The following is a 27,370-nucleotide window of genomic DNA, read 5'->3' on the forward strand; positions in this document are numbered from 1 at the left end:
ATGAAGTTAGCATCTTCATAGGCATATGAGAGAAGAACCAAGCCTGGAAACAGTATATGAGAGGATGCAAAACAGCAAACACTACTTATAAAATTTTATATTCACTTAAATCCAACGTGAATGTGAAATCTATTCACTTTTTTTAAGTAGCAGAAATGACTGCAAATCCTTTTGTTGAAAATCCATTACTTGAACTCTAATTTTACTGGCTAATGAAGCAATTGATTCATCTGTTCAAACTGCTATTACTTTACTTTATACCAACTGATACTTTTGCTGCACAGGCAATAAAAAATAAATCAAAAGGAGAGTCATGCACCCAATTCCCCATGCTCACACTATTTGCTGATGTGAGCTTCAACTACTTATATTTCATCTTATATATTGTGAACTTCAAGGCAATTATTTTACAGCTATTCTAAATCCAAAAACACAAACCATCCTCTTTTATAATCATATACAAGCAAGCTTCTCCCTAATTATCAATCTCACTGTTTGTAGACTCATGCTTTTAACTACAGGAATAAATGAGAGTATTCCCTATCCCCAAAATATCACTATCTGAAGAGATGCTTTAAATCATTCCTGTTCAAGAATGAGGTATCTAATCTCTAAGAAAACCAACACTTTAAAGGAGATGAGAGAGTTGATACTTATATTTATACAAAGATATATTTTACTTTCAAAACAGTAAAGTATATAACAACACATGTCTAACTACTGTAGGTATATTTTTAAATATCCTTCACTCAGATTAAACTCTGTTAAAGTGTGCATAGACCAAGGCATTAGAAAAATTAAAAAGACTTCTTATTTTATAATTTTTGTAAAAACAATCTTGAAAATTTCTATATTGTCTAAATTTACAAAGTCCTGTAACTTTTTCATCGGTAATTATGTGAATGGATTAATCGTTGCTGCATGCATGAACTGATGCAGATCAATGGGAATGACCTGCAGTTCAGTCAATGCTGTTGTTCATCAGTTAAAATTCTGGGATTTATTTCATTCTTCCACAATAAAAATATATAAAAGTTAAAAATAAGGCCAATTATAAAGAGCACATCCTGTCTCCCAGCTCTAGTAACTGTGGAACAGTTTCCATACAGAGGACCTTTCATCTGGATTTTCTTACTTAACTTGGAGAAACATCATATTTTATTAGGATACCTTAATTCTCAATACTTCTAGCCTGTGAAAAGGAAGTATACACAGAATTACTCTATTTGTCCTTCTGCCCATATCCACTCTATGGATAGAACAGAAGACAATCACCTTGGAGCACAGTTACTCCTATCATTCTCTTGTCAGGGAATGAAAGATTTCTGAGGTGGCACTACTAAAAAAGTAGCCTACAACAGAGTAATTGGATCCTGCACAGATAAAGATTTTTTGTGATCAAAGCAAAAAAAGAAAAAGCCATCATCTCCAAACCACCCACCACAAAACTCTGATGTCTCTATAATAATTTCACTGAAAGTATAACCAATTAAAAAATTTCTTGCAATATATATTAAACTGATAAAGGATAGAAAGGATTGCCTTGCAAGTAATATTCATACCACTCTTCATTAGAGCTGTTTTGATCAAAGTTTTTTTCACTTGAATTATATCTTTCATCCTGTTCTTTTTCTTGCCCAGGGAAGAGTTTGGGGTTTCAAAATCTCCATCACCAAGTCAGCCTGTTGAACCCACTGAGGAAAAAGACAATACTGTCATTTTTCTTGACAATACTGTCATTTTATTCATGCCTGATTTGTACCCTTAGTTAATCAGATTATAAAATGAGTTACGAAGAAGAGTAGACCAGACATATTCTTGCTATGAAAAAAAAAATCCAGCATATTTCAAGATCTCAACAAGTCCTGGTCTTGAATATCAAGCTGCCTACATTTGGCTGCAATTTTTTTTTTTCCTCCTAACTCTGTTGAGGCACTGTAAGTTGCTCTCCTTGAATGGGAGAGAAAAAGATTGTAACAAACATATAAAAGAGCACAATGTACCTACTTGATTTGATTGTTTGTTTTGTCAAAATAACTAGTCAAATATCAAAGCAGTTACAACATATACCTAAAACAAGACTTCACACAAAGAAGAGGAGAGTGTATAAAGTCTTAGAGAGGTACCTCAATCAGTAATAATTTTCCTCTCTTCCTGCCTTTCAGAGGAGATGCAAACTGTTTAGCATCACTGAGACTTATTATTGTGTTCTAGCATCCTTTCCCTCTGGCTGGCCTGTACAACAATAATGTCTGAAATAGCCCATGCACTGAAATTATCACCAGCCACTTGTCATGAGCCCCAGGAGATGCAACCACTCCAGCGAGCAACCACAGTATCCCCTGGTCTCATACATGCTGGTGCCTAGCAGCTGAAGACCTGCACACCATCTTCGTCACTGAGGCCAACAGACACATCCTCCTCCACCTCCTCATCAAGCTGAAGGCTTCCAAAGGAGTACTTATTTCTAGGCATGGGAGAAGAGCTCAGCACAACGGGGTTTCCAAACACCAGGGGGTGAGTGAAGGGATTAATGACTTCTGAGTCAGAATCACTGGATTCTGTCCCACTGCTGGTGGAGCCCTCCATCATCTGGATTGCAGCCATGTGATCCATCATGCCACTGGCACGCAGCGACTGCATCAATGGGCTCTGCTTTGACTGTGCCCCAGCTGGCATACCATTGGCCATCATTTTGCCTTCTGCAGAAGACATCTTAGCCACCCCACTTCCTTTGCAGTATCTCTCTGATCTATACTCCTGCCCAGGGGTTGAGGATATCTGGCTTAGGATAAATGGATCTGTAACTGACTTATTGCAGAGATTATGGGTTTTCTGTGCACGAGGCCGTTGAGAACCTGGAGAATATTTGCAATACCCATGGCAGTTAGTGGCGTGGCTGTCCTCCTCCCCAGTCCTCGCCCTGCAGTCGTGCCCGTTTTCTGAGACATAACCCTGAGAGCCAGTTCTACTCAGGGTTATGTTAGGGCTTGACTCTTTGCTACTGGGAGGCAATGGAGTGGCCAGGGGACTACGGCTTCCCGGCCCTCTAAACATTTCATCAACCAGAGAGCTATGCCTTGGCATCCTGGGGCTTCCCCCAGTGTAGAAGGAGAGATTAGCTGTGTTATCATCAAGGTACTCTTCAGAGAGATACTGGGAAGACTTTAGAGAAGCTGAGGAGTCCCTATATCTAGTTCTATTGAGATTTTCATCTCTGTAGTGAATATAGGCACCACTGGTCAAATCACCCTCATAATTGTCATTTGTTTGGGAATATGACCGGGTTATTTGTCCTCTGAGGAGATCATACTCGCTATCTACATCACTGCAGTCAATGAAAGGAATGGAGGTGCTGCTGCCATGAGCAGCCCTGGAAGCTGGACCTGTGCTTGGCTGCTGTGATTGAGGTCTGTTCTGCTGCATCCTATCCTTAGCTGGCTCCTCTTCTTCCTCCACTGTTGAGACCACTGCTCCATCCACCTTTCTGCCTTCCTTTGGACTCTTCTTCAAGGACGGGCTCTTGTGCTGTCCAGTGTCTTCTGCTGAAGATTTCAACTCCTTCCCTTGCCGGCAGCTCTGCACTGCTGCAGCATCATTGTTGTCTCCATAGGCTCTAGCACTCTGCAAAGATAATAGAGGGAAGGCAAGGGGGAGACAAAGGGAAAGACAAAGGGGGAGGGAGGGTGGGAGGGGAGAGGTTTGGGAGGGATGGGAGCCAGAGGGAAAAGGCTGCATGTAATTATGCACCAGAATTTCGCATCTGCAGCAACATAGGAGTCTCTTGGAAAGAAAAGAGGTAACCCAAGCCTTAAAACTGATTAGAATTTTTTACAAAAAGAGGCTTCTGATCTTGAAGAACAGAAAAAAACAGGCCAAACAAGGGAAGAGAAGGCAGACAATGCAGTGATAATGTAAAAAGGGGTATTTGAGGTGTTTCCATGCTCTAAGGCAGCCACTGACTGCTCTAAGGTTGGCCACATCAACCTGTGCACACAACTCTGAGAAGTTGGAGGAAAAGATAAAAAATAAAACAAATTCTGCACACCCTACTTAGATACACCAAAAAAGTCACGTGTGGGCTTTTGTGTACCCTGCATTCACTCCTTGGAACATACCTGCCACTGGCTCATAGGCTGGCTTTTCTGCACACAATTGCCCAGCAGCCATGCTCCATCTATCTGAGCTTGTCTCAGCAACATTAAAATGCTACAAGCTATTTGAATTGGGCTCCATCTATAACAAAATTCTCTGAAGTTCCTAAATTTGCAGAAAGGAGAGAGCCTGTGAATATCAAAAGGAAGTGATGCATGGAAGGTGAAGGTTCAAGTAGCATTCTTGCATTAACCTAGCAGCTTGCTCCTGACATTTTAAGCACTACCTAACATAAGGTTATGTGATCAAAGGTTCATCTCCACAGACACAGATGAGCAAAGAAAACACTGGCAAGTGGAGAAACCACAACAACTGAGTCAGGAAAATGAAGCTTCCTGACCTGTCTACTGTGAAGGCTGTCCCAGGAGAGCCATCAGCCCATATGTTTGGTGTGTTTGGGATGCCAGTAACTGGAGAAACCAGAGCCAAAGAGTAGAAGAGGGTGAGGCTACTGGCACTGTCTGTGTTGTGGGAGTGCTGTTTTCAGTGTTCACATGTGTGGCTATGTGTTCATGTACTGTATGTGTGCATTCACATGTGTGCCTAGTGAATACATGCTCAATCTTACTACCAGCTGGACCTGGGAACTTGCAGCTGCTGCAGCCTCACCCCTATTGGGCTTTTGGACTTGTGAACTCCCAGCATATAGCAGCTGTCAGCATGAGATAAATACATATGGTATCTACCAGAGCTAATGGCTTAGAAGGCCAGAGGTGCAATCTTTCTGACGAAATAATTGTTCTCCTCCCTGGTTAATACCTGGTTAACACTAACCTAACACCTCGAAATGGGCAACCAAGACCTCTCAGCAAAGAAAAGTAATTACACTTTCTCCAGATGCAATAGCCAGCTACAACCAAGGACCCCAGCAGCAACACTGAGGGTTGCAATTTTTCAGATGGTCATTAGTACAGCTCAGACAAGCTCACTATTTATATTTGTCTGGTTGTCTGTAAGCAGTGCTGTTTCACTCAGCAGAACCTAAAGCTTATGACACCCAGGGCTCCTTAGCTTCCCAGCTAAATGGTAAGCAAGCAGAAAACTATGCTCCTAGGGTTTTAAAAAGCAATCAGTGGAGGGTAATCTAACAAGAAATGTTTAAAAGTATTTCATTTCCAGGGTTTCATCAACATCACTGACTTGTTTTGGCACCTCTGTATGCTGTTCTGAAGGCTGTGCAGTCAGACTCCTGATGGAATGAATCTTGCTGTGTTTCCTGGAGATAAAAGGAAAATCACATAAAGAGCTATTTCAGGGGTTTTTTTCTACAAACAGGAATCAAGAGACATGCTTTTAAAACAAAACCTTTGAATAACAGCTTTCATAAAATTTTGCTCCAAAACAGATTAACATTCCTCTTTTCTGTAAAATTTTAATGTGCTATGTGTTGCAAACATACCACTGTAAGAAAAGGGAAAAGCACTGAAGCAAAAATGGTCTATCAGGTAAGCATGAATCATAAGCAATGAACTATTGTCATGGTCTTTGTGGCACTTTGGCCATTACTTTCAGCTCCCCATGAGCATGATGAGTTCAGACAGAATTGGCTCTAGCAAGCTAGAAGAGTTGCAGTTTCCCTGGAGACCTCTCCCTTGAGCTTGGCTGTACTTTTTCTTACTTTCAGTTTTATTCTGAGCTGAGTATGTCTGTACCCACACATTCACCACATCCCAACAAAGAGGGTGCAAATCAAATTGGGAGAAAGTTACCTGTGATAGGATGTTCACTGCTGAAAAACAGATTGAAGACTACTGATTTTATGTGAACTATGTTATGAAACTTCTGCCAAAACATGCAGGACCGTGTGATATTACACATGTGATAAACAGTCAAGGCAGCAGAGAAGGAATTTTTTTCCTTGGACCAGTGCCAAGATCTCAGACTATAACTAACTGGAAATCATGACTTTTCTTGGATTATAACATATTGGGATAATAAATTTATTTCCTCACCTTTCAAACTGCACTTTTTTGTGCCCTCCTTCCTTAACATAGTCAAGAACTTGCTTCTGAGTCCGACCACTGGAAGAAAACCAGAGTTAAAGTATTTAACACAATATATCACCTGATCATCATAACCTTGTATTTGGCTTGCATATGAAGTCACAGCAACCAGAAAAGTATTTGTCACTATCATCAGAAACTCAGGTTAAGATCATACAGAAGGGGACCTGGTCAGATACACACAGATTGTTGCCATTTTGTAGGTTACTTGCCTCTTTTTTTTTTTTTTTTTTTGCTATGGAGCTACTTTTTGATGCCATTTCAGAAGTGCTTAAATTCAGCTTAGTGTTCCCTATAGGGTACTACCTTACTGGGAAGTCACGACAATGGAAAGTGAAGCAGGGGTTAAGCTTTCCTGTAATGAATGAATATATTCCTGAATCCTTTTTAGTCAAATACCAGCCTTATCTGACATTAGTAAAACCTGGAACCAAGATGAAACCCCCGAGATCTACTTCATTCCTTGGTTCTTACTATAAAACATACCTTTTCTGCAGAGATTTAGGCTGGAAATCCCTTTCTACCCTTCTGCTACAGGGTGTGAAGTAGTGAGAAAGCCCAGCACCACCTATTGTCCAAAGCAAACTGAAAGCAGCACAGGAAACCCACACCTCAAGAATGCTCAACTGAGAGCCAAATTCTTCCAATTCATTGGAGGCTTTCAGGGCCGGGAAAAGGTTATTGAGTGTAGTAACACAGATCACAGTGAGTGGAGGATGTAGCCAAAACCTGCTTTCCAAAGCCTGAGGTAAACTGAATGCACCTACAGTCTTCTATTTACTTCAGGCAGAAACTTAACAAGCTATAGTTTGTTTACCCAACATAGGTCCTTCCATCTTAATTGATTTACTTTGCAGGCAGCAAACAAAGTGGGAAGAGAGTCAGAATGGTTATATATACACTGTGTTCTTATGCAAGGCATCTAGAGTGCATCATTCATCTCAGCAAAGAGCATTTCTGGCAGTACAGCTTGTATCAGCTTCACAAACAAAATGAACTGTATGAATAAAAGGATTTCCCCCTGGCACACACAATGCAATATCTACAACAATGCTTCTTCCAGTGTAATGAAAAAAAAACCAAAAAACAGAACAATAACCCAACTATTGAAAGCTTTCCTACAGGTCTAACAGTATCACAGGTATACCTGGTCCAGAGGTGATCATCTCACATAAATCCTTTGTGAGCATAAAGCCATTGCTTTTAACTACACAAATATGGGTCTATCACAGGGACATGCAACAATCTCTACTCTGATACACAGGAAAGACCCCATCCTCGGAGCAGAGGATTCAAAGAATCCCCAAAGATTGCTAGCTAGTGTTGCTTAGGACATGGGTGAATTTTCTTGTGCAAAACCAGCTGGACCCTATGTACTTTATATCTTACCTCCAGAAAGCTACTTTGCAACAGCTACTACAAAATTAATGCAGGTTTTTTCCCCTACAGTGTTCTTTGCACTATTCTGGCAGAGAAGATGCAAAAAAAATATGAAGGAGCAAGCTACAATGTAAAAAAGGTGAGCTGAAAATAACAGGTTTAATCCTAGACCATTATGGATGTGATTTTGAAATGGAGAGGCAACAAAGGTGGAAAGAATGTATGTCTTACCTGAACCTAAATGAAGAACCTCTAGAAAAAAGAACAGGTTTAGGCTTTGGTTTAGGTTCCTCAAAAAGCCTGAAAAAGGCATGATGCTCCACACAGATCTTCCAGAAAGACTTGCAAAAATCTCGACTGGCCATAAGGAATTCCAGGGTGTCCTGGAATGAACTCTGAAAATTGGGATAGCATTTGCAATGTAAGCTGGTCAGCAACATAGATTAGAGAAATGCATTGACAAATCAGGTGCTATGCAAAAAAAAAAAAGAAAAAAAAAAAAAAAAAAAAAACCAAACCAAACAAAAAAAAAAAAACCTCACAAAAAAAAAACAAAACAAAAAACAAACAAACAAATGAACAAACAAAAAACCAAACCCCAAAAGTTTCTTCCCAACTTACTGGCTTTCAGGCTTAAAAGGCCCTATCCTTCTAACGTTGAGACATCACTGGTCTGCCTGTCAGTATCAAAGCTATCGCTCAAACTTCCTTTCATTGACAAATATGATGAGATTAAGCAGTGGTTTGAATGTTAACGAGAAGAAATTGATTATATGCTATACCTTTAAGAACTGATGATACAGTACCAGAGTTGCAACCAGAAGCTGACTCTGGGACATTCTATTATGACTGATTCAGTTTACATGTCCTTTGCCAGGACTGCTCACCTGAGATACCAGGTTGATGTGCACAGTACCAACAGTGAACATAAGCAATTAAAATACTCATGAGGTGATAAAAACTATGTGTGATCTGTGAGTAGAAATTTACCAAATAACCTTTTGTCAACTTCATCAACTCCTAACAAGGACTTACGTTCACATCAGGCCGTAGTTTGATAAGAAAACGTTTCCTCTTGAAGCTCAGCTTTCGAACCTTAGCCCAGTTGAAGGCATTGATCTTGGTGTGACCCTACAGAGAACAAAGCCAGCTGGGTTTAATCATTCCACATCTGAATGGAAAAATCTAAACCACTAAAGAAGCTTGTCATAAATTAATTATTTGTTCACTTAACTTGAAATGATGACATTTCTTTTAACTCATCCTCTGATAATGCAAACCATAAACATCTGGTGCAATGACTAGGGCAGGCACTTATGGTTAAACTCTTGCAATACAGGACTAGTTACTATTGAAATATCCAACCCAGTATCACTGCACAAGACGTGGTGGACCCGATTTTGCTATTTTGCCACTATGCAGACTCAAGATTTTCTGTGGACTAAATCCCCTTCCAAAGGTGCTTCACTCTATTTCCACTAGCGGCAAAGAATGCAGGGAATCCAGACACATCACCTCACTTTGATGAAGAAGATTTTCTCCCTCTTTTTATGTCTGCAGGGCAAAATAAGTATCTCTTTAAATACTGCTTAACTGTGAAAAAAAACAAGCAACTACAGGTTTTGTATTGGAAGTACCAGAACCAGAAGCAAAAGCAATCTAAACAAATTATTTGTCTCTGAAGAGCCACAAAATGATTTTCTGGGAAAAAGCAACCAATACCATAAGCTAACAGCAAGAAGGGAATTATCTTCATAGTATTCCAACTCCCAGCCACTACATCATTAGCCCCTACCCTCCAGAACTATCATTTTTGATCTATGTCAGCAGGTATTGGAGGTGTTATGTTAAAATATTCAATACAGCAGTTTGTTCAATGAAGACTTCAATACAAATATTCCTAGAACACAGCACAGAAGTTTTAGAGAACTACTGCAGGATTGCTAAAAGCAGAAACCCATGTTGATTTGGGCACCATCACCAGACAGCTGTAGGAGTAATGACAGTGTAATGATCTCTGCTAAGTCAACCAGCTGTCTAAGAATCACATAATTAATCTACTTAAAATAATCAGCAGCACTGACACTAATTTCTAAATAAATGGTAAACTTTAAAATAAGTCTGACTACAGCTTATGCCATTTGTGAGTAAAACTTCATTTTCATTGGGGTCATTCTAATGAGATCCTCATATGTCAATTTCTATCAATTACAACCCAAATAAAAATAAGAACTTAGCTCTTGACCTATGAAGTGGTTGATGGAAGCCCTAAGCCTACTGACAGACACCAATTGCTGAGCAGACTCCAGCAGGTCAGAGCCCGACTTCCTTTTCAGCATTCAGTCTTGGAGCTTCACCCATTAAAATTTCCAAACTTTTCAGAAACTTTAACAACAAAACAAAACTGTTTTGAAAGTCCCAAACACATTAGGTCGAACAGACATGACTTCAGACCTTGACAAATGAAGCCTTGGGCCATCAACTTGCAGCTACACTTTACAGAAGGATCTCAGCTGCGTGCTGGGACTCTGAGGTCCATGCTGCTCTCTGTGGACACAACACTTTCACCTTGAAGACAGCCTTAATTTATAAGGCTTGGCAGTTCATTAATTCAGCTGATGAAAATGCTGTGGGGGAGCAGGGGAAGGACCTGAACATACAGTTGCTTGAGTTGTGTGCATTTCTAACAATGTCCTAGTGTTCTCATGTTTCAACCTATGCTTCAGTTTTGGGGTTCCACTACCAACTCATTAAGTTGATCAGGGATCTTTTTAATTTGCTGCCTTTTTTTGGCTGTTTGCTTGGTTGGGTATTTTTAAATCTTAGAGCATTTGGGTCAGACACTTCGGGGCTTGTTTGTTGCTGTTACTTTTCTTTATGAAAGGACTCAAAGTACTTTGTAAGGCTTAAAATACTAGTCTTTAAATTACAGTTAAACAGTTAAAAATTAATAGTCTTTTTGACAATTGTAAAAAGGGACATTTTAAAGAACAGCTTACTTACTCTTTTTAGCACAGAATCAGGTAAGCATCTAAAGTGAAAGCAGCTGACACCAGCTGACTACCTGTAGTTTCACAATTGTAAAAGCCAAATTTGTTATTTACATAAGAGGAACTGCAGAATGAGAATTTGACAAGTTTACTAACGATGCTTCATGAATATGTACGAGAATGACTGCAGTAGGAAAGGAGAGGAAAGAATAGAAGGAAAACCGTTTGGATCTTTAAGGGAAAGAAGCATGATGCATGGATTCAGCAAAGATACAATGGCCAAGGCTGGTCAAGAAAACTGTAAAAACTTTGACAAAGTAACACTACAGCGAGCTCATATTTACTGCCTTCATCCTTCTGTATGGACTCCAGCTGTCTGTTGTTTTACTTGTCTCTGCTTCTCACCCATTTAACATGCACCATGCCTGCGAGACCTGTCTGCTGCTACATGTAGGAGAAGTTCAGCATGACCAACCTGCAAATCGTGAGCTATGGTTCAGTTTGCATCTTGAACAGCACGTTGTGGATGCAGATGGAGCCCTACACAGTGCATTACATAAGTAGGAGTCCCTGGAAGCGGAGGACCCAGTGCAGCTATAACGGGTTTAAGATCGTTCTTAGAAAAATTTTGGAAGTTCCTGCATTTTTCTAACTGAATACTTGCAGACATGACTGAGTTCCTGAATTCTTAGTGCTGTCAGAAATCTCTCTGCTTTATGAAGTACAAAGTCACGTCCCGAGCGGCTCTAACCTGAAACACCAGAATGCCTGTGTTGGCAACAGCCAGGTTGATTTTTGTCCCCTCCCTGTCCTTGGCTGGATGCAAGCGTATCCCGTACATCTCCAGCCGACGGGCAATCTCCAAAAGCTGGAAGTCAGATTCTGCTGGTGTCTGTCCCCTTGAGAAAGAAAACAGGGAACATTCACAAGCTTGTCACACCTTTTAATAGAGATCAAAAGGTCCTCCAGAGAACAAAGAGACATTTGATCAAAGAGACTGAAACCCGTCAGAGGTATAATATGTGTATAGCTTTTCTACATCCTCAGACTTATATCCACTAGAACAACAACTTACTCTCAACAAATATCAAAGAATACATAGATTTTACAATCTATTATAAATTTTGATTGCTCCAATTCTGAGACACCTGATATAGCTAGATTTTAAACCATTAGCTCTAACAGAATTTACTACCTCCCTTTGTTTTTTCCACTAGAAGACATGCCATATTCCTAAAAAAATAATGACTGGAAGCATGCTATTCATTGTAAAAGTGATTGTAACACAAAAATGCAGTAAAACAGAAGGCATGAAAACCTTACCATAAATGTTGTGAAACCATAAGCATCACCACCATTAATTGTGATGAAATTATGCAAAGCTTTGATTATTACTGCCATAGAAATCACTACCACTCGCCTATTACTCAACCTAACTCAAAAATGAAACTGTTCACATCTTGAAGTGTTCTTGACAGCTAAAAAACACTTTTCTAAGCCTTACTTGTACTTCTGTTCACCGTCTTCCCAGTACAGGTCTTTTTTTCAGACATTAGGATACCAATTTGCATCATCATCTTGGATCATCTTCCCCCAAATCCGTAATTCTGCAAGTACTCTGTGCTTTTCCTAAAACTATCACTAAACCCCTTCTTCAACCTATCTCAAAATACAGCATGGAAAGGTTGAAAGGCAACATTCAGTGTCCTTGAAACCAAAGGACTACTGTCAGAAGTGCCTGACTGATCAGTTGTGATTTGCAATCATACCTGCATGCACAAAATCAGCAGTAAAGCATTTTGTATGAAATAGACTGTAAAATAACAGCATGCCTGAATGAATATCGAATCAACTGTGCTTTAAACATCTTGTTATGATGATGGGAAAAAGGCAGGAGTAACCTTCAGAAAGTTCATAGGCATTAACAGTTTTTGAGAAACAACCTTTGAGAAACTCAGAGGTCCAAAGCTCTTTTGTACTTCAGATCTAGCATATATTTACCATTAGAACTACTCTACAGGAAAAGAAGGCCAATAGCAAAACCAAAAAACTCTTACATGTGGTTACGGTGAAATTCCATGATTTTGTCTTCTAGTGCTTCTTGATGAGGTATATACTTGTTCTTCGCTAAGTGTTCACGATCTATGGTTTCATCAAAATCCCCAATCTCAGCTGTGGAGAGTTTTAAGAGGAGTCTGTTAAAGCACTATATTACATCTGAATGATCTGGTCAATCCAGAAGACCTGGACAGCTGAGAAGAGAAGCAAACATAGTTCCTTGCAACCTGTGCCATGGTTTTATGATTCAGATTCCCACTACATTATCTTCCACACATTACTCTCTTCTCCTCTGTGTTAGTACTTGATATGTGAGAAGAAACCCCAGGATTTCTCTCCCATCTGTCACAACTAAGTAAGTTGTTGGATGTCAGCTGAAAAGGTGAAACCATCAGTGCTACCTTGACTTGTGTGGGGGATAAGGGCAGGGGTAACAGGGAGGGCAGCACTAATTGAGCAGAACTCATCCATCTCTCTCATGGTGCTCAGGTGCCTCTCCATGAAGCAGCCAAGCACTAGTTTGCTCTCCAGGCTCATGTCCCACATGGTAACCTTTGAGAGAAAGTCAGAAAGATGGTTCTGTTTGCTCGTTTGAACACTAGCTTGTAATCCACCTCATGGGATTATGAAACATTTGTCTTCCTCTAATTCTGCAGCAGTTTGAGACACATTCTGTCTCCCTCCTCCTCAAAGCTGCTCCCATCTGCTGCAGTTATTCAACACTGTGTGTGCAACAGTATGGCACACCCACCTTCCATTTTGCAGTCCATTCAGTGAAATTCCCTTTTTTTGGCAGGTGTGGGGGTGAGGGGCAGGCAATCTATCTGTGGGTGCCAAATTACTATCTTGTTGCCTGCTATTCTTGGAATGTCTCTGAAAATCTTGCTATTAGTTTTTTCACTGAACAGGCACAGCAGCTTCTGCCTGCAAACCTGATGGAGTAATAGCAACATCGCTGCAACAAAGGCTGCTACCTTGGTAACATCAGGGAAATTAAAATACAGTGCCCTCAAATTAAATGCAGGACACGTTGTTGCACAGTTGACCCAGGATATGACAGACCCACGCTCAGATACACCTGCTTCATCCTCTCCTCAGTTCTGCCCATGTAAATGGACCCTTGATCCAGTTCTGTTCAAACTAAGTCTGTTCAGAAAAAGGCAAGGTTTTAGATCACATTTAAAACACCATGTTTCTGACAAACTGGGATCAGATGTACTTTAAATGCACAGGGGAAGCAATAGACTGTGCAGGCACTGAAAAGCATCTGTGAGTGACAGAGCAGTAGCTTTTTTGACCCAAACTGCTTGCAGACACATGATGACATTTTTTACTTTGAAGGTCAGAGGTGGAAAAGAGTTGAAAACTGAGACTGTCTGATTTAAACCCCCTCATTCACCCCATCTGCTTTCAATCATTCCTTAAAACGGTAGAAATACTACACAACCTTTGAGAATTTCCCTTTTTAAAATTGTCCCCATCTCAGAAACAGCTTTCTGCTTCCAGTTTTACTCATCCCAGTCTCAAAACTCTTCAAGGTCTGTTTTTAATCTTATCTCAAATAAATGGCAAGTTTCTGTTCTTTAATGAAGCCATAAAGCCACCTAAGTTTGCAACTCCTCAAATAACATGGGCCTGGATTCTTCAAAATGCAGTTCAAAACCCCACATCTGTGTACACACATGAGCTTAACACACCTCCTGTAGGGCTTTCTTCAGAGTCAACAGCACAGAAGACACTTTCTTCAACTCTACATGATTTTTAAAGTGTTCTCAGCATTTTTCAACTGCTAATCCTTTATCAAAATTGTCTTCCCGGCTTTCAAGTTACTTCTGAATTTGTTCTCTCTGACTTTGTACTCAACAAGCTTTAACTTACTGCCTTACTCTCCTTTTCCACCTTGAATAACTTTCTAATAGCATTCCTTCAAGAATGAGAGGAAGTTATTCTGCAAATATTGTCAGCCTCACATGTAATTATTCTTTTAAATCTTTTCATGTGATTTAGCCAAAGACTTATTTACACTGCTGATGGTTTTCTCTTACCTGGTGAGTGCATTACACCACGCTGTATTATGTCTGCATTAGCACTTCTGATATGTCTAATGCTTTGTATTTCAGCTCTTTTCCTCTTACGACAGAATTATAGAATTGCTTCATTTGGAAAAGACCTCTAAGATCATCAAGTCAGTGCTAACCCAGCACTGCCAAGTCCACCAGTAACCATGTCCCTGAGTGCCACATCTACACGTCTTTTAAATACCTCCAGGGATGGTGACTCTGCCACTTCCTGGGGAAGCCAATTCCAAAGCCTGAATTTCTTATTTCCACAAAGAAATTTTTCCTAGTATCCAATCTAAAGCTTCCCAGGTACAATTTGAGGCCATTTCCCCCTGTCCTGTCACTTGTTACCTGGGAGAAGCGAGTGACCCTCACCTGGCTCCAGCCTCCTGTCAGGCAATTGTAGAGAACTGTAAGTCCCCCCCCCCCCCCATCAGTTCTCCTTTTTACCAGGCTAAACCTCCTCAGCTGCTCCTAATAAGACCTTTGCTCCAGAACATTCCCCAGCTTCCTTGCCCTTGTCTGGACACATTCTAGCACCTGAGTGTCTTTCTGAGGGAAACAGGACATAGGATTTGAGGTGTGGCCTCACCAGTGCTGAGTACAGGGTACAGACAATGACAGCCCTGGTCCTGCTGGCCACACTATTCTTGATACAGGCCAGAGTGACACTGGCCTTCTTGGCAACTTGGGCACACTGTGGCTCGTGGTCAGTCCATCTTCATACTTCACACACTCACTGTAGTGCACTGTTTGCAGTATCCAAGTGTTCTCTCAGTTCTAACACTTCTTACAATGCTTTTAAGGTAATTTTAAATTGAATGCTTCAAATAAAAAAAATTATTCTGTAATATACATGCTAATTTAGCAAAAACCTATTTGCTGTCATATTGTGATTTTATGATAAGTAACAGTATATAACATTGACATAAGCCTACATAATATATGGACTTCCTGGAATCAGATATTCCCCATGGAAACCACTCATTGGCACAGCATTAGTAAGACATACAAGAACTAACCTGCATTCTCAATCTTTCCCTTTTGATACCGTTACTCTTATCATCTGTTTACTCTGATTTTTATTGCACACAAATACATAAAATTTCTTTTGCTATTGAGAAATAAGCTAGAGACAAAATAAATAAAGACAGCCATGCAGGTGAGATACAGCTATAGACTCTTTTCAGAGAAGTTTTTCACAGAAAAACGTTCATGAGACACAAGATGGACAAATAAAAAGGGCAACTCCAAACTTCTAGCAGAATTTTCTAGCAATCATAAAGCAATACTTCAATGAAGAGAGACACATGCATTAGGGTGTCTGCTCCTCAACATCTTTCTTTGGTGCACAGACATTTAGTAGGAAAACTCAGCCTCCTAGAATGCATTTTAGCAAATGAGACGCAATTTCTTCAAATGATCAAGAATTTTTTTTGCCTGAGATTAAAGAAAGTTAGAACTAGCTTAACTGAGAAAAGAAATACAGCTGGATTGCTGGACACTGCAGCAGGAAAAAAACAAGAGACAAAAACCTCATTAGTCAAGGATTTTATTTAAGTCTGTGCTGCCAAAATACTCAATTTTAAAATGGTATGAGGACTACAGAATTTCACAGCATCTTACTGCTACTCAGTCACTCTGGTCAATAATGACCATAGCAAACAGAACCACAAAATACCTGCCCTTCCAATAGCAACTGATGACAAACTAGAGCCTTAACACTCTAACAGACTATGACAAAGAATCATGAGATTTTTCTGCTCACCTCCAAAGAGCTTCCAAATGTCTGTCTTGACTGTACTTTCCATACAACAGCATTACAGTGCACATACACAATAGGGAATTGTACAAGGACCATGCAAAACAATGTTTATTACAACCATTATACTTGCTGCTAAGTGGTTTTTCCTAATGTTATTCTCAAGATGAGTATCCATAAAGTCTTGCAAGGGAAAACATATACTGTCTTTCAAGTGATGTGGAAGCTAAAAGAAGCTTTGATGTCATGAACAAAATTAATGTATCATTCTACTGGACAGTGTTACTATGCATACTTTGCAATTATAAAAAAAAAAAGGCTTAAAATCGATTGTTTTCTTTTCTTCCCTATCAGTTTCCTCTTAGGATTGTGATTTAGTCTGCCATTCTAAGCATGTTTATTTACTACATTCTCTAGACAGTATACAGATCTCCAGGAATTTGAATACCCTACTGACATGATGCAAATTATAATAAAACAGGATTTCAGCAGAATTCGACAAGTTTGTCACTGCCCGCAAAGTCTACTTTTTAAATTACCTTTGGCAGCCTATCAAATGCTTTGAAAATTCAAATCCAGTGACCAGAAACTCTTCTTTGTTTGAAATAGTAAACTATCTGTATTTGAATGCAATTTTACAGAACTACAATAAATTGTCAATATGGCTTAAACCTGTCCCTACAGCATCTACAAACAGGTAACCCTGCAAAGCATGTCCAACCAATCATCCTGTTTATCCTTCTGGAAAGAACAAAGGGAACTTACACTGTACTATATGTGAGATTAGGAGGGCAGTGCTGGTATCATTACATGTTAGCCTTCCCTGTGCCAGGTCCTGCTTCACTTGCAATGCAAATAGGTACCTGCAAAACAAAAGTGAACAAAGAGTTACACAAAGCAGGAAGGAAAGAGGGGAAACTATCCCAACCTGCACGTTCCCTTCACATTTTGGAATCAACACAAGTGATCAGAATTCCCGAAGTTTAGAGGGTAAATAAAACACAACAGATACTGTATTACTGCCATTAGAGCTGAACATGGTGGCTGCTTTGAAGAACCAAGATATCTCTCTTTTTCTCTCTTCCCCCCTCTGTTTGGAACCAGAGCAACAAGATATGACAGTGCTAGAAAACGTGACAGCTATTAAGTATTCAGCAAGAGATAATGCAGCTGCTTCTAACCATGAAGAAATGACAGATAAACCAGTGATTTAGAGTTATCAGTTGGTTCCTGTAGAATACTAAGTGAACTCTAAACTTCCACCTTGGCACTCACTAGGGAACGAGGCACAAAATTGTGATCAAACAACTCTATCTAGCTCTGATACCTTTGTGGCCCTAATATCTGCACAGTCCATGTACCAGCCCTTTCTAACATTGCCTCCAAACCACTTCAGCCATGCAGGGCAATTCTACACTGCCAGCTTAAATGCAGTGAGAACAGAAGTCCCAAGATATTAGTTCATAATTTAAATTTCTTTTAGCTTTAACAGAAATTGGCTTAGTTCCACTCAGTATCCCATTCTTCCCTAAAAAAAAGAGCTAGCAATGGGCATTTTTCCTACAGCTGGGATAAAACCTGAAGTGGTGAGACTCACCTTAACAAGCCTTCCAAAGACTGCAGCTCCTCTGGAGAACTCATATTAGGATTTCAATCATTTTAGTAAGACTAGATTTTAATAGATTTAGACAAAAGCTCTAATTTGAACAGTGAGTTTCTGAATGAGAAGATGTACAAGGTACACACTAAATGAAAAGGGCAAGCTGATTTGAGGAGTATGGGAAGTACTTTGTGCATACATGCTGAAATAATACAGCAGATCTACATAACATCCTTTTGAAACCTGCAGACATCTGTATACCCATACAAAATTCACCCTGGTAGAGGAACATAGTACAAAAATGTTAGAATGTCCTCTTCAAGTGGTGAAGCAGTTCCCCATGGATATGCTTTCACATCCTACACACTGCTATGTATACATATTCAAGTTCCTTAGCATACATATTTAAAATCTAACAAAAAAAACCAAAAACAAAACAAAAAACCAAAACAAGCAAAAAAAACCAACAAAAAAAACCAAAAAACCAAAAAAAAAACAAAAAAAAAAAAACACCCACACATCTCCAGATACAGACAGAAATCACCAAAAATTAATTTTCAGTTCACATACTAAGAAACAGATACGCAGAGTATCTATCCAGAAACAGAAACATTTCATTAATAACATCCCGTTGTGAGTTTTCATTCATCCCTTAATTCTTTTTACTTTCTTTTATTCTTTAGTCTTTACCAAGTAAACACTACTTCTTCCTCCACATTTCTACTTTTTTCTTTCCAGGCCATCAAGCAATATCAATTATTTATTTTTTTCAATTCCAATGCTCTATTGCCAAAATAAAACATGACAAAGATAAACAGTGAAGTCCACAGAAGTGGACTTGTTCTTTATAATGCAAGTCATAAGGACACCAGGGCTCTTTGCAAAAGAGGACTAATAGTGAATATTCTGAATCAGAATGGAAACATGTAATTAAAAGCTAACAATACTGTACACCAGATAAAGAGTGAAAAGTTGCAATGAAGAAATACTGCAACAAAACAATGTTTCTGACCACAAATTAATGACCTGCTAGTGAAAAAGAACCTTAACAGGTCCCCCATATTTACTCACAGAGAAACAGGAGTTTTTGTGCCAATACAGTGTGAAATTCAAAGCTTAAATGAAGTTTTTGAAATGCACTGAAAAGCATTTAAACATTAGTATTAAGGTACTCTGTCTGCATATGTGTGTATCTTCCTCCACATTCTTACTTTTCATTTTATTCCTTCTCCTTTGCATTTCTCCATCTCCAAAGTCACACTTCCACCTATGAAAATCTCTGGCATTTGTGTTGGCTATAAAACAGGGTCCAATGCTGCTGCAAATCAGCAATTCACACAAAACAGCTCTCTCCCAAATGAGGGTGCAGAGTCACACATGTCCCTTGGCAGAGGGGTACCCCAGGGTGCCCATACATGACTCGATTATGCCAAACAGAGAACTCTGTTGCCAAACTGACTTCTCTTGGGGTAAGTTAAGCTCTCCCAGGACTCCATATCCAGTGATGCAAAAGACTACTGCACTTTGCAGAACGTCTTAGCACAGACTGCAACTGAATCTTAGGGCCTGTTTTTTCAGGTGCATTCAAGGCTGGGACAAATAACACCAAGCTAAAAGTAAGAGGCAGTCATCAATCCTCATCCAGTTATCTCAAATTCCATTTTCTCCCCTCTTTCCACCAGAAATTTAATGAGAAGAAATAGTCACACAGCTACTAACCTTGTCAGTTCCTCCTGCAGCTGAGCATGGTCAGGTGGGAAGAATTTTACCACAAATTTTACAACAATGTGCTTCGGTCCTAGGGAAAATGTCAAAGGAAGTTAACAAACATCAATAACACACTGGCCAAATATGCACAATGATGCACAAGGGATGATTCATTTAACCTGCAGTGCATACAGACGTGCCAACCTCTTGTCCTTTGTTAGTATGCAGGATATTTGGAGATTTTCCAATAAAATTTGCACACAATAAAAGAGAACAGTAACTTGGTTGAGGGCTACTCTGACAAAACCAATTATGTTTTTTGCAATTACATCAGTTGATCCAATAAAATATATGTGTATCTACTTTCCTTGCTTCAGAACAGGAGGGAGCTAAAATACACTGTACTTTTGAAGTCCACTAGCAAATTACTATTTCTGTTTTAAGAACAGCACATTTGTTCCAATTCTTACAAGACCGGTGAGAAAAGGACCAATACATCCCTGTCTTGAGAGAGGGAGAACTGCCAGAGCATACACTCAGACTAATATGACCAGAAAAGCACCTATCTGAATCTCAATGGCAAAGCTCCATAAATTAAGAACTTGGCTGATAGCTGACAGAGAAACAAAGTAATCAGAACCTTTCCTGTTCATTTCATTTCATTTCTACTCTTTCCAGAACTGGTGGCTATTTACAATTTCCTGTTCTTTCCTACTACCCACTGTAGCTTCTGCCATCCCAACTGTTTCCTCCTCTTGGTCTCCAAACGTCCCAGGTTCTGCAGCAATCTCCACACAGTGGTAATACATCTGCCAGCTCCTTCCCAGTAATAAAGTCTTCCTGTTGTTTCCCTTCTATTCTGATTCCTGCTACTACCAGTCAGTAATATATATTCCTTTAGTCCTTCTTTTACTGCACTCTTTTTCTCTACAAAGTTGTTCCCTCCATTGCCACCAGCACCTCTTCCAGCGACTGACTAAACCCCAGCCTCCCATGGGGTGGGGGTAGCCTGTTCATATGCTCATGTGGCATAACTTCACAGGTACATCCTTTAAGGACAGGCCAGAAGCTGAAAATAATTCCAGCAAAATTTAGTGCAGAAGGTTGAGAATATAAAGATTGCAACCGACAGACTCTTAATTTATTCAAGTACTCTCAGATGAAGGAAAGAAATGTCAACAAGGAAGTACTTACTTCTAATCTGTTTCATAACAGGCTTCAAAAGATCGAGCCACACCTGGAAACAAAAGAAGGTGGTGTTATAATATCTAAACAAACTACCAGATGAGCATTTTTAATTGCAATACCTAGATTATAAGTTAACTATTTATTTTTTCCAGTGTGGTCATTATGCTTTCCTTAATTATACAGGGTGGGGTTTCTCCCCAAAATTCTGGGCAATGCTCAAGAAACAGCACTGTGCATGGGCACAGCTTTCTAAGCAGTAGAGGTTTGGAGAGCCGGGAAACAGTGAGAAAATCTCCCCCTCACTTGTCCCAGACACGAACAATCCCAGCACATGTGGTCCGGAGCCATTGATTTTGTGGAAAGAACAACTGAAATGAGGAGTTTAGGAAAAGACAGTCCTATATTGTCATTGAGTTCCAAACCCTGAATAATCTTGAGAAAGGGAAGTGAATGGACCTGGTGCTTGCCTTTGAGGCTGGGAATGCTGGACAAATGGGGAAATGACACGGCAGCAGCTATGGTATGGGAGACCCAACAGGAATCCCAGTATGAGGTCTGGCCATAAATGTGGAGCTCTGTTGCTGGGCTCCATGGAGGTGAAGGAGCCTCCCTCCCACCACCTGCAGGAGAAATGTCCTCTCGGATCACAGGTGTGAAGCAGACAACAGGACAAGACATGGGCGGGAGAAAGCTTAATTTTGAGCTACGGAACATTTTCTCTTTTCTATAAACCTGGGAAATTCAGGCTCAGGCATTCTTAACTGGGGATAGCGTAACTTCTGCATGTAGTTCACTTGACAACCCATTTTCCAGGACAGTGTGTGGGTCTTCCCTTCAGCTTCCAAAATGAAGCAGTGGGTGGAAATACAGTTTTGAGAGCCTATCCCCTTGTCCTGCAGTCTCAAGTCAGAAAGGCTGGGGCAAAATGTTACAGAAAGTCAAGGGACAATCACGCAGAAGGTAAAAGCCAGATGATTCACAGGGCCTGGAGACAGCTCATAGTCCTCAGCTGGTAACCATGCCCACGATTTATATTTTGTTATCTCACTAAATTGCACAGGGTCTCCCTTGAAGACATCTAGAACTTGTGGAAGAACACCCTACAACCATCATAAAGGTTAAAGCCATTAAAAACCAAATTAACTGAATCTTCCTCTAGAAAAAGAGTATGCATTAGAATTATTACTTCTTTGACCTTTAATAATTTTAGATTATGCAGAGACTGAAACATACTCAAAATATCCATTTCCAAAATCACCTGAGAAGCCAGACAGGAGCAGGCCTGTATCACATGCTCCAGTGCCATGTGCCATTTTTATTATTACTAATACAAGGCATTCCAATTAGCAGAGACCTCACAGCCCTGCCCTTTCCCACACACTAATGTTACTCAATGGAATTCTTCTTATGTTTCTCACTCTAGGAAGAAAGTCTTGTTCTTTTGTTTCAGAGGTTAAAGAAACTTGGTTATCCAAGAACAGCAATACAGTTTTTATTGCATGTTGAACTGGTCCTGACACACTTTGACACTTGAATAACTTAAAACTGTTTTGTTTCAGAAAGTTTGCATGTACATAATCTGCAACAAAGGTCAGGGACTTTGCCAAGTTTAATGAGAGGGGGAAAGGACACCGTTAATATGAAATAGCCAATTTACAAGATTAGGAGAATAATGTATTTTACTTGATGCAAAAACCAACCAACCAAACAGAACACAAAAAATCCCAAAACAAACAAACCCACCAAAAAAAAAATCCCACAGAAAAACCCCTCTCTTCTCCCCAGAGGTGGTTTATGGTACAGCATGAGCACACAAGTGCAACATTCCTCTCTACTTTTCCAGCCATCCTACAAGCAAGTCATAACATCCTTGAACAGACTGCTGGATACTGCAAATCCAAGTACTGAATGCATGTAGTGGGAAAGGTGGGGCAAAACAGCAACATCACCACTATGGCCAAACCCAAGCAATCAAAACTTCTGCATTGTGCAGCTCCCACACCATACCTAAACACCATCAATCTGAGACTGGTTTATAAACTGGAAAGGAAAACTAATGCGAGGACTTAATCAAGATTAATGTCTTTCATTTTCCCCATAACTACAAGACTAGATTATTTATTTGTTAAACAAAGGCTGGCATTCCACAATGGTGACCAGATTTCAGCAGCTGGAGAATTGGGGCAGACATCAAGTGTGATGAAACTCTGTGAAACCCCAGGCTTGGCGACAGTGCCTCGTTTTTCTCCTTGTCCCAGCAGGAAGTGGAGCACTCAGACCCTCCACAATCATCTCCCATGCAGATCTTGTCTGCTCCTAGCGTGGCATGCTTGAATGTACACAGCTCCCAGGCAACTTGACATACCACTGTCAATATGTCAGATATGAGATCTGGAGCCTTGCATGTTGAAATAAACACAGCCAAATTGTGACTATATGACTTCACATACATACTATTACATCCAAACAAACATGCTCTAAATATTTATTTTTCCTTTTACATTTCACTCTACATCGGAAAAGCAACTCATTCTCTTCAGATGATATGAATATAAAATATGGATGTGTGTTTTATTTCTCAGACATACCATTAACTGCAGGGTTTTTTACTTGCACAATGCTTGAGTTCTACATTATGGCCTTTATGAAGCTCCAAAAATTTTAAATCCCATGGGAATGTTCACTTCAATTGAATCATATAAACTGGTTACAATAAGTTAAGTGTAAATAACATTCTCAGAGTGCTGCTCCACATTGAAACAACAATTCATAATCAAATCTTCTGCTTCGGAGTTTCTGTGAGTTACTCTTGGGTGGTTGAAGGCATTAATTCCACTGAATTTCACCATTCTTGGGGCACAGATGACTAGATATGGGCAAGGTTTGTGGAGCTCCCCATTTTTCAGAAGCAAAGACCAACCAGCAGGAACATGGACTGGTGCTCTCAAATATTTGGCTAGTACTTCCTTTTGCAAGAGTGGGGGTCTGCTCTATGCATGGAAGCATTTTCCTTCAGGTCAAACTGGCACTGTGCTTCAGGGGTTTTGTCCACCTTCCTCTTCATCAGAGCTCTGCATCCCCCACTGTGATTGTCTGGACATATTTCCAGCCAGTCAATTCCTGCCACTGTGAGGGCCTCAGGCAGCAGCAGCACCTCAATCTCTCCTGTGTTCTGCCTCAAGCAAATAAATCACTTTGTTTTCACAAGACTGAAAACTGTTAGTTTACTTCAGGTCTCTGAGCAAAATGCAGTCAGTCATCTATTTAAAACTTAATGACCTGTGAGGTAGAGAAGGTTGATCAAATGACCTTCTCTATTTTCTAGAAAACTAAAAGGCAACTTTATAGACAAAAGATGTTAGGATTTGTTTCAGTTTTACATACATACATCAGTAATGCCAGAATGCCATTATTAACACAGCTACATGGACCCTCTGCTGCAATGGTACTGTACAGTTGCACTGTTCAGAAAAGGTACATTAAACTCTCAAGTTACTTCAAGCATTAGCCAAGGGTATCTGGCAGAATGCTAACCCTTCTAGTGAACTGTGTTTTATGTAATTCCAGCAGCACACTGTGAAGCAGATCCCTTCTAAAGATTGACATCCATTTAAAAAAGAATCCTGTTTAATTATAGTTAGCCTAGAACACTATGAACACTAGCATTCTGTTTTAATGTCTATTGTCTAATGTCTGTGCCTGCACTAAGGCATGACAGACAAGATTCCTACTGTTCATTTCATCAAGAAATGTTGTTCCTTATGCATATTTTAGCTAGATGGAAAGAACACAGATTTTTTTTTTCTTTTATTTCTTTTAGGCTATCCAGGCTACTGGTGCAAAATTCACCTAACAGGCATGAAATCCAATATACATCAGAATATACTGGCAAAGCAATCCAGATGACTAGCACACATACTAGTAGGTTACATGACAAATCTAAAATAAAACAAACTTCGAAAAGAAAGTAATTAAAGACTAAGAAGACACCAGCCTATGGCTTTCTCTGGTACATGATATGGGTAGTGCAATGCCTGAATGTTGCCAGCAACTGATCTCAGACTCCTGAGTGTCAGGACCAGGACACCTACCTGGGCCACACAGCTCCAGAAAGCACTCCCATCAATTTTTGGGGGGTTCTTGGATTTGCTCTCCTTTTTATTAACCTTGTAATATTTTATCCATCTCCTCTCTTACCCCATGGAGTTTTTCATGATCTCTGTCACAATCATTGCAACTTTTCTATCAGCAGAGAAAGTTTATTTCTGCACTCCAAATCAAGCAGGACCATAAAATCAAGAGTTGAGGCTCTGTAACAGTCCAGACTTTGGCTTCTGTACAGCAACTTAGAAAAACAAAACACTTTCACAAGTTGTGTCTGAATTAGCCATTACTTTCAATGCAGATGAAATCTGACAGGAACAATCAGGTTTTAAAAACATTTCTTCAACTCCACTCTCATTTCTTCAACTCCAATTGGCAAGAACAATTCTTTTTTAGAAGTCCTTTCCGTTTTGAAGACTGAGGATTAAATATATCTTACAAGTAAGGAGCAGAAGGATAGAAAACAGTGTGCATGCAGATGAAAAAACAGCTGGAAACAAATCCTTTTACATACCATCATCTTCTTATGATCTGGAAATTCAAGGCCAAAATAGTCGCCTTCAACAAGATTGAGGTGGTTGCAAACAGCATCGTGCAAAACTTTCCCTGGAGCTCTTTGCTGTAAGAAGAAAACAAAGCCTAGGGTTACAAAGATGCTTTTAATTAGTGGCAGAAAAATTATTATGCTAAGAAATTATTCAGCAAACAACACTGCCAAAACTGTTTACAAAATCAGTGGATATTACAACCACACCCAGAGGGCACTTGACAATAATTACTAGTTTTAAAGCTAAAGACTATATCCATCCATCCATGCATGACAGCTCAGAATCCATCTTTAGTGCATTTTTATTTTTTTGAAGGCAAAGTACTGTGAAATAGAAGAGGGGGGCTTGGGATATAGTTTTCTTATGTCTACCAAGGCTAATTTCTGCTGTGAATTTTTATTTTATCCCATGGCCCTTCAAGCGATGTCAGGTGGTGTGTGTACATCTCCGTACAACACAGTGAAACCAGGATGTTCATTGACAGACCTGTCATACAAAACTCCAAGGACTGAGGGTTTGCTGGATGCTGCTTGACACACAACAGGCTCAAGCCCTGGGTTCTGACTTCATATATGCTTATCCCAAGCTGCCTGCTGGGAGGCACTGAGGCTGCTCCAGGCCTGTCTGTGCTACTCTGGCAGAGCTGGCAAGTAATTTGAAGGAGTCAAACACACTGAAAGCCTTCCCTCTATAAAGACCAGATGTTCTAGCCCAATATTAGCACCCAGAGCCACCACTCTGCTGATTGTAAGGAGTCTTTTCATCAGCCCATCCATTAAATCCACACCTGCAGAAAATACTACAAATTACAGTTCACCAGCAGGTCTTCTGCAAAAACTCGTCTCTGTATAAAAAGGCCAATCACTGAAATAAAATATTTTTGTTCCTTGGACAAATACACCTATTTTAACTCAAGAGACCCTGAAACACAGGTCTACACTCACTTCAGAACAAATAATAACCCATTAAATTGCACAAACCCTGCTGTTACGAGAGAACAACCACATCCGGGACTACTGGTCTTGCACTCAACCTGTAAACTCAACCCTCCCTTTTAGCCCAGAAAATAATAGAGTAAAATGAAACAGTAGTAATCAAGTGAAGAAAAGACAACCATTACACAGGTGGGCAGACCAGCTCAGAGCTTGAGCCCAGGCCCTGGCATCTCTAGGCAGTGCCGATACCAACAGCCTACTTGAGAGCGGACAGCTGCTCAATCCCACCTCCTCCCAAAAGCATCATAATGCAGTCTGGACTCTGTTTCACTGGGATACCAAAAAATAAAGACAGACTTTTTCCACCTAAGGTAATATCCTCAGTAGGAAAAGCATCTTTCCAAAGGTAACTTATCTAACATTCTCTAAGATGAACTGTGAAAAGTAAATAAATACCCAGTACTCAGGCATACACCAGAGAAATTAAAGTAATGACATTTTTCTAGGGAAAGCACATTTTCTAGGATGTATGTGCCACCACAGCAGCACTGTCACCCTGTTCATGCAGGACACAATGACCGAACCCTTCAATGTTGGCTGGTTTTGAAAGCCTGAAGGGAAGAGCCAAGCTCACTTCTCCAAAAACTTGCTGAACAGGTTTTTACCCAACATATTCCCAGTGCTTCTGAGAGACCTAAGCCATGAGGAAGCAATATTCACTCAATCTATTAACTGTTTGTTAATATTTGTTGTAGCAAACATAAGCCTCATGGATACTGTCAAACCATAAAGAACAATCACTGATAAAAAATACTATTTTTTTTAAGCATTCACCATAACCGTGCAGTAACTGAAGTAATTCAGAGTAAAATGCCAAGAG

At 39.9% G+C, this 27,370-nt stretch overlaps 1 protein-coding gene across 7 annotated transcripts in view; it reads right to left on the reverse strand.

Moving 5' to 3' along the window:
- FARP1 (FERM, ARH/RhoGEF and pleckstrin domain protein 1) overlaps window positions 1-27,370 on the reverse strand; it is a 200,847-nt gene that overhangs the window by 42,536 nt on the left and 130,941 nt on the right. For 5 of the 7 annotated variants that reach the window (XM_054003316.1, XM_054003291.1, XM_054003300.1 and 2 more), the window contains exons 3-13: window positions 25,522-25,626; window positions 20,910-20,952; window positions 19,728-19,806; window positions 17,174-17,271; window positions 12,586-12,700; window positions 11,280-11,427; window positions 8,574-8,669; window positions 7,770-7,933; window positions 6,108-6,176; window positions 5,296-5,371; window positions 3,387-3,624 (exon numbers count right to left, since the gene is read on the reverse strand). In XM_054003316.1, coding sequence (XP_053859291.1) covers window positions 3,387-3,624; window positions 5,296-5,371; window positions 6,108-6,176; window positions 7,770-7,933; window positions 8,574-8,669; window positions 11,280-11,427; window positions 12,586-12,700; window positions 17,174-17,271; window positions 19,728-19,806; window positions 20,910-20,952; window positions 25,522-25,626 — 1,231 coding nt within the window. The remainder of the gene's footprint in view (window positions 1-3,386; window positions 3,625-5,295; window positions 5,372-6,107; window positions 6,177-7,769; window positions 7,934-8,573; window positions 8,670-11,279; window positions 11,428-12,585; window positions 12,701-17,173; window positions 17,272-19,727; window positions 19,807-20,909; window positions 20,953-25,521; window positions 25,627-27,370) is intronic. The other 2 variants (XM_054003333.1, XM_054003323.1) reach the window with 1 other exon arrangement.

The sequence above is a fragment of the Vidua macroura genome, chromosome 2, assembly GCF_024509145.1.
Source record: "Vidua macroura isolate BioBank_ID:100142 chromosome 2, ASM2450914v1, whole genome shotgun sequence".
NCBI classification, from domain to species: domain Eukaryota; kingdom Metazoa; phylum Chordata; class Aves; order Passeriformes; family Viduidae; genus Vidua; species Vidua macroura.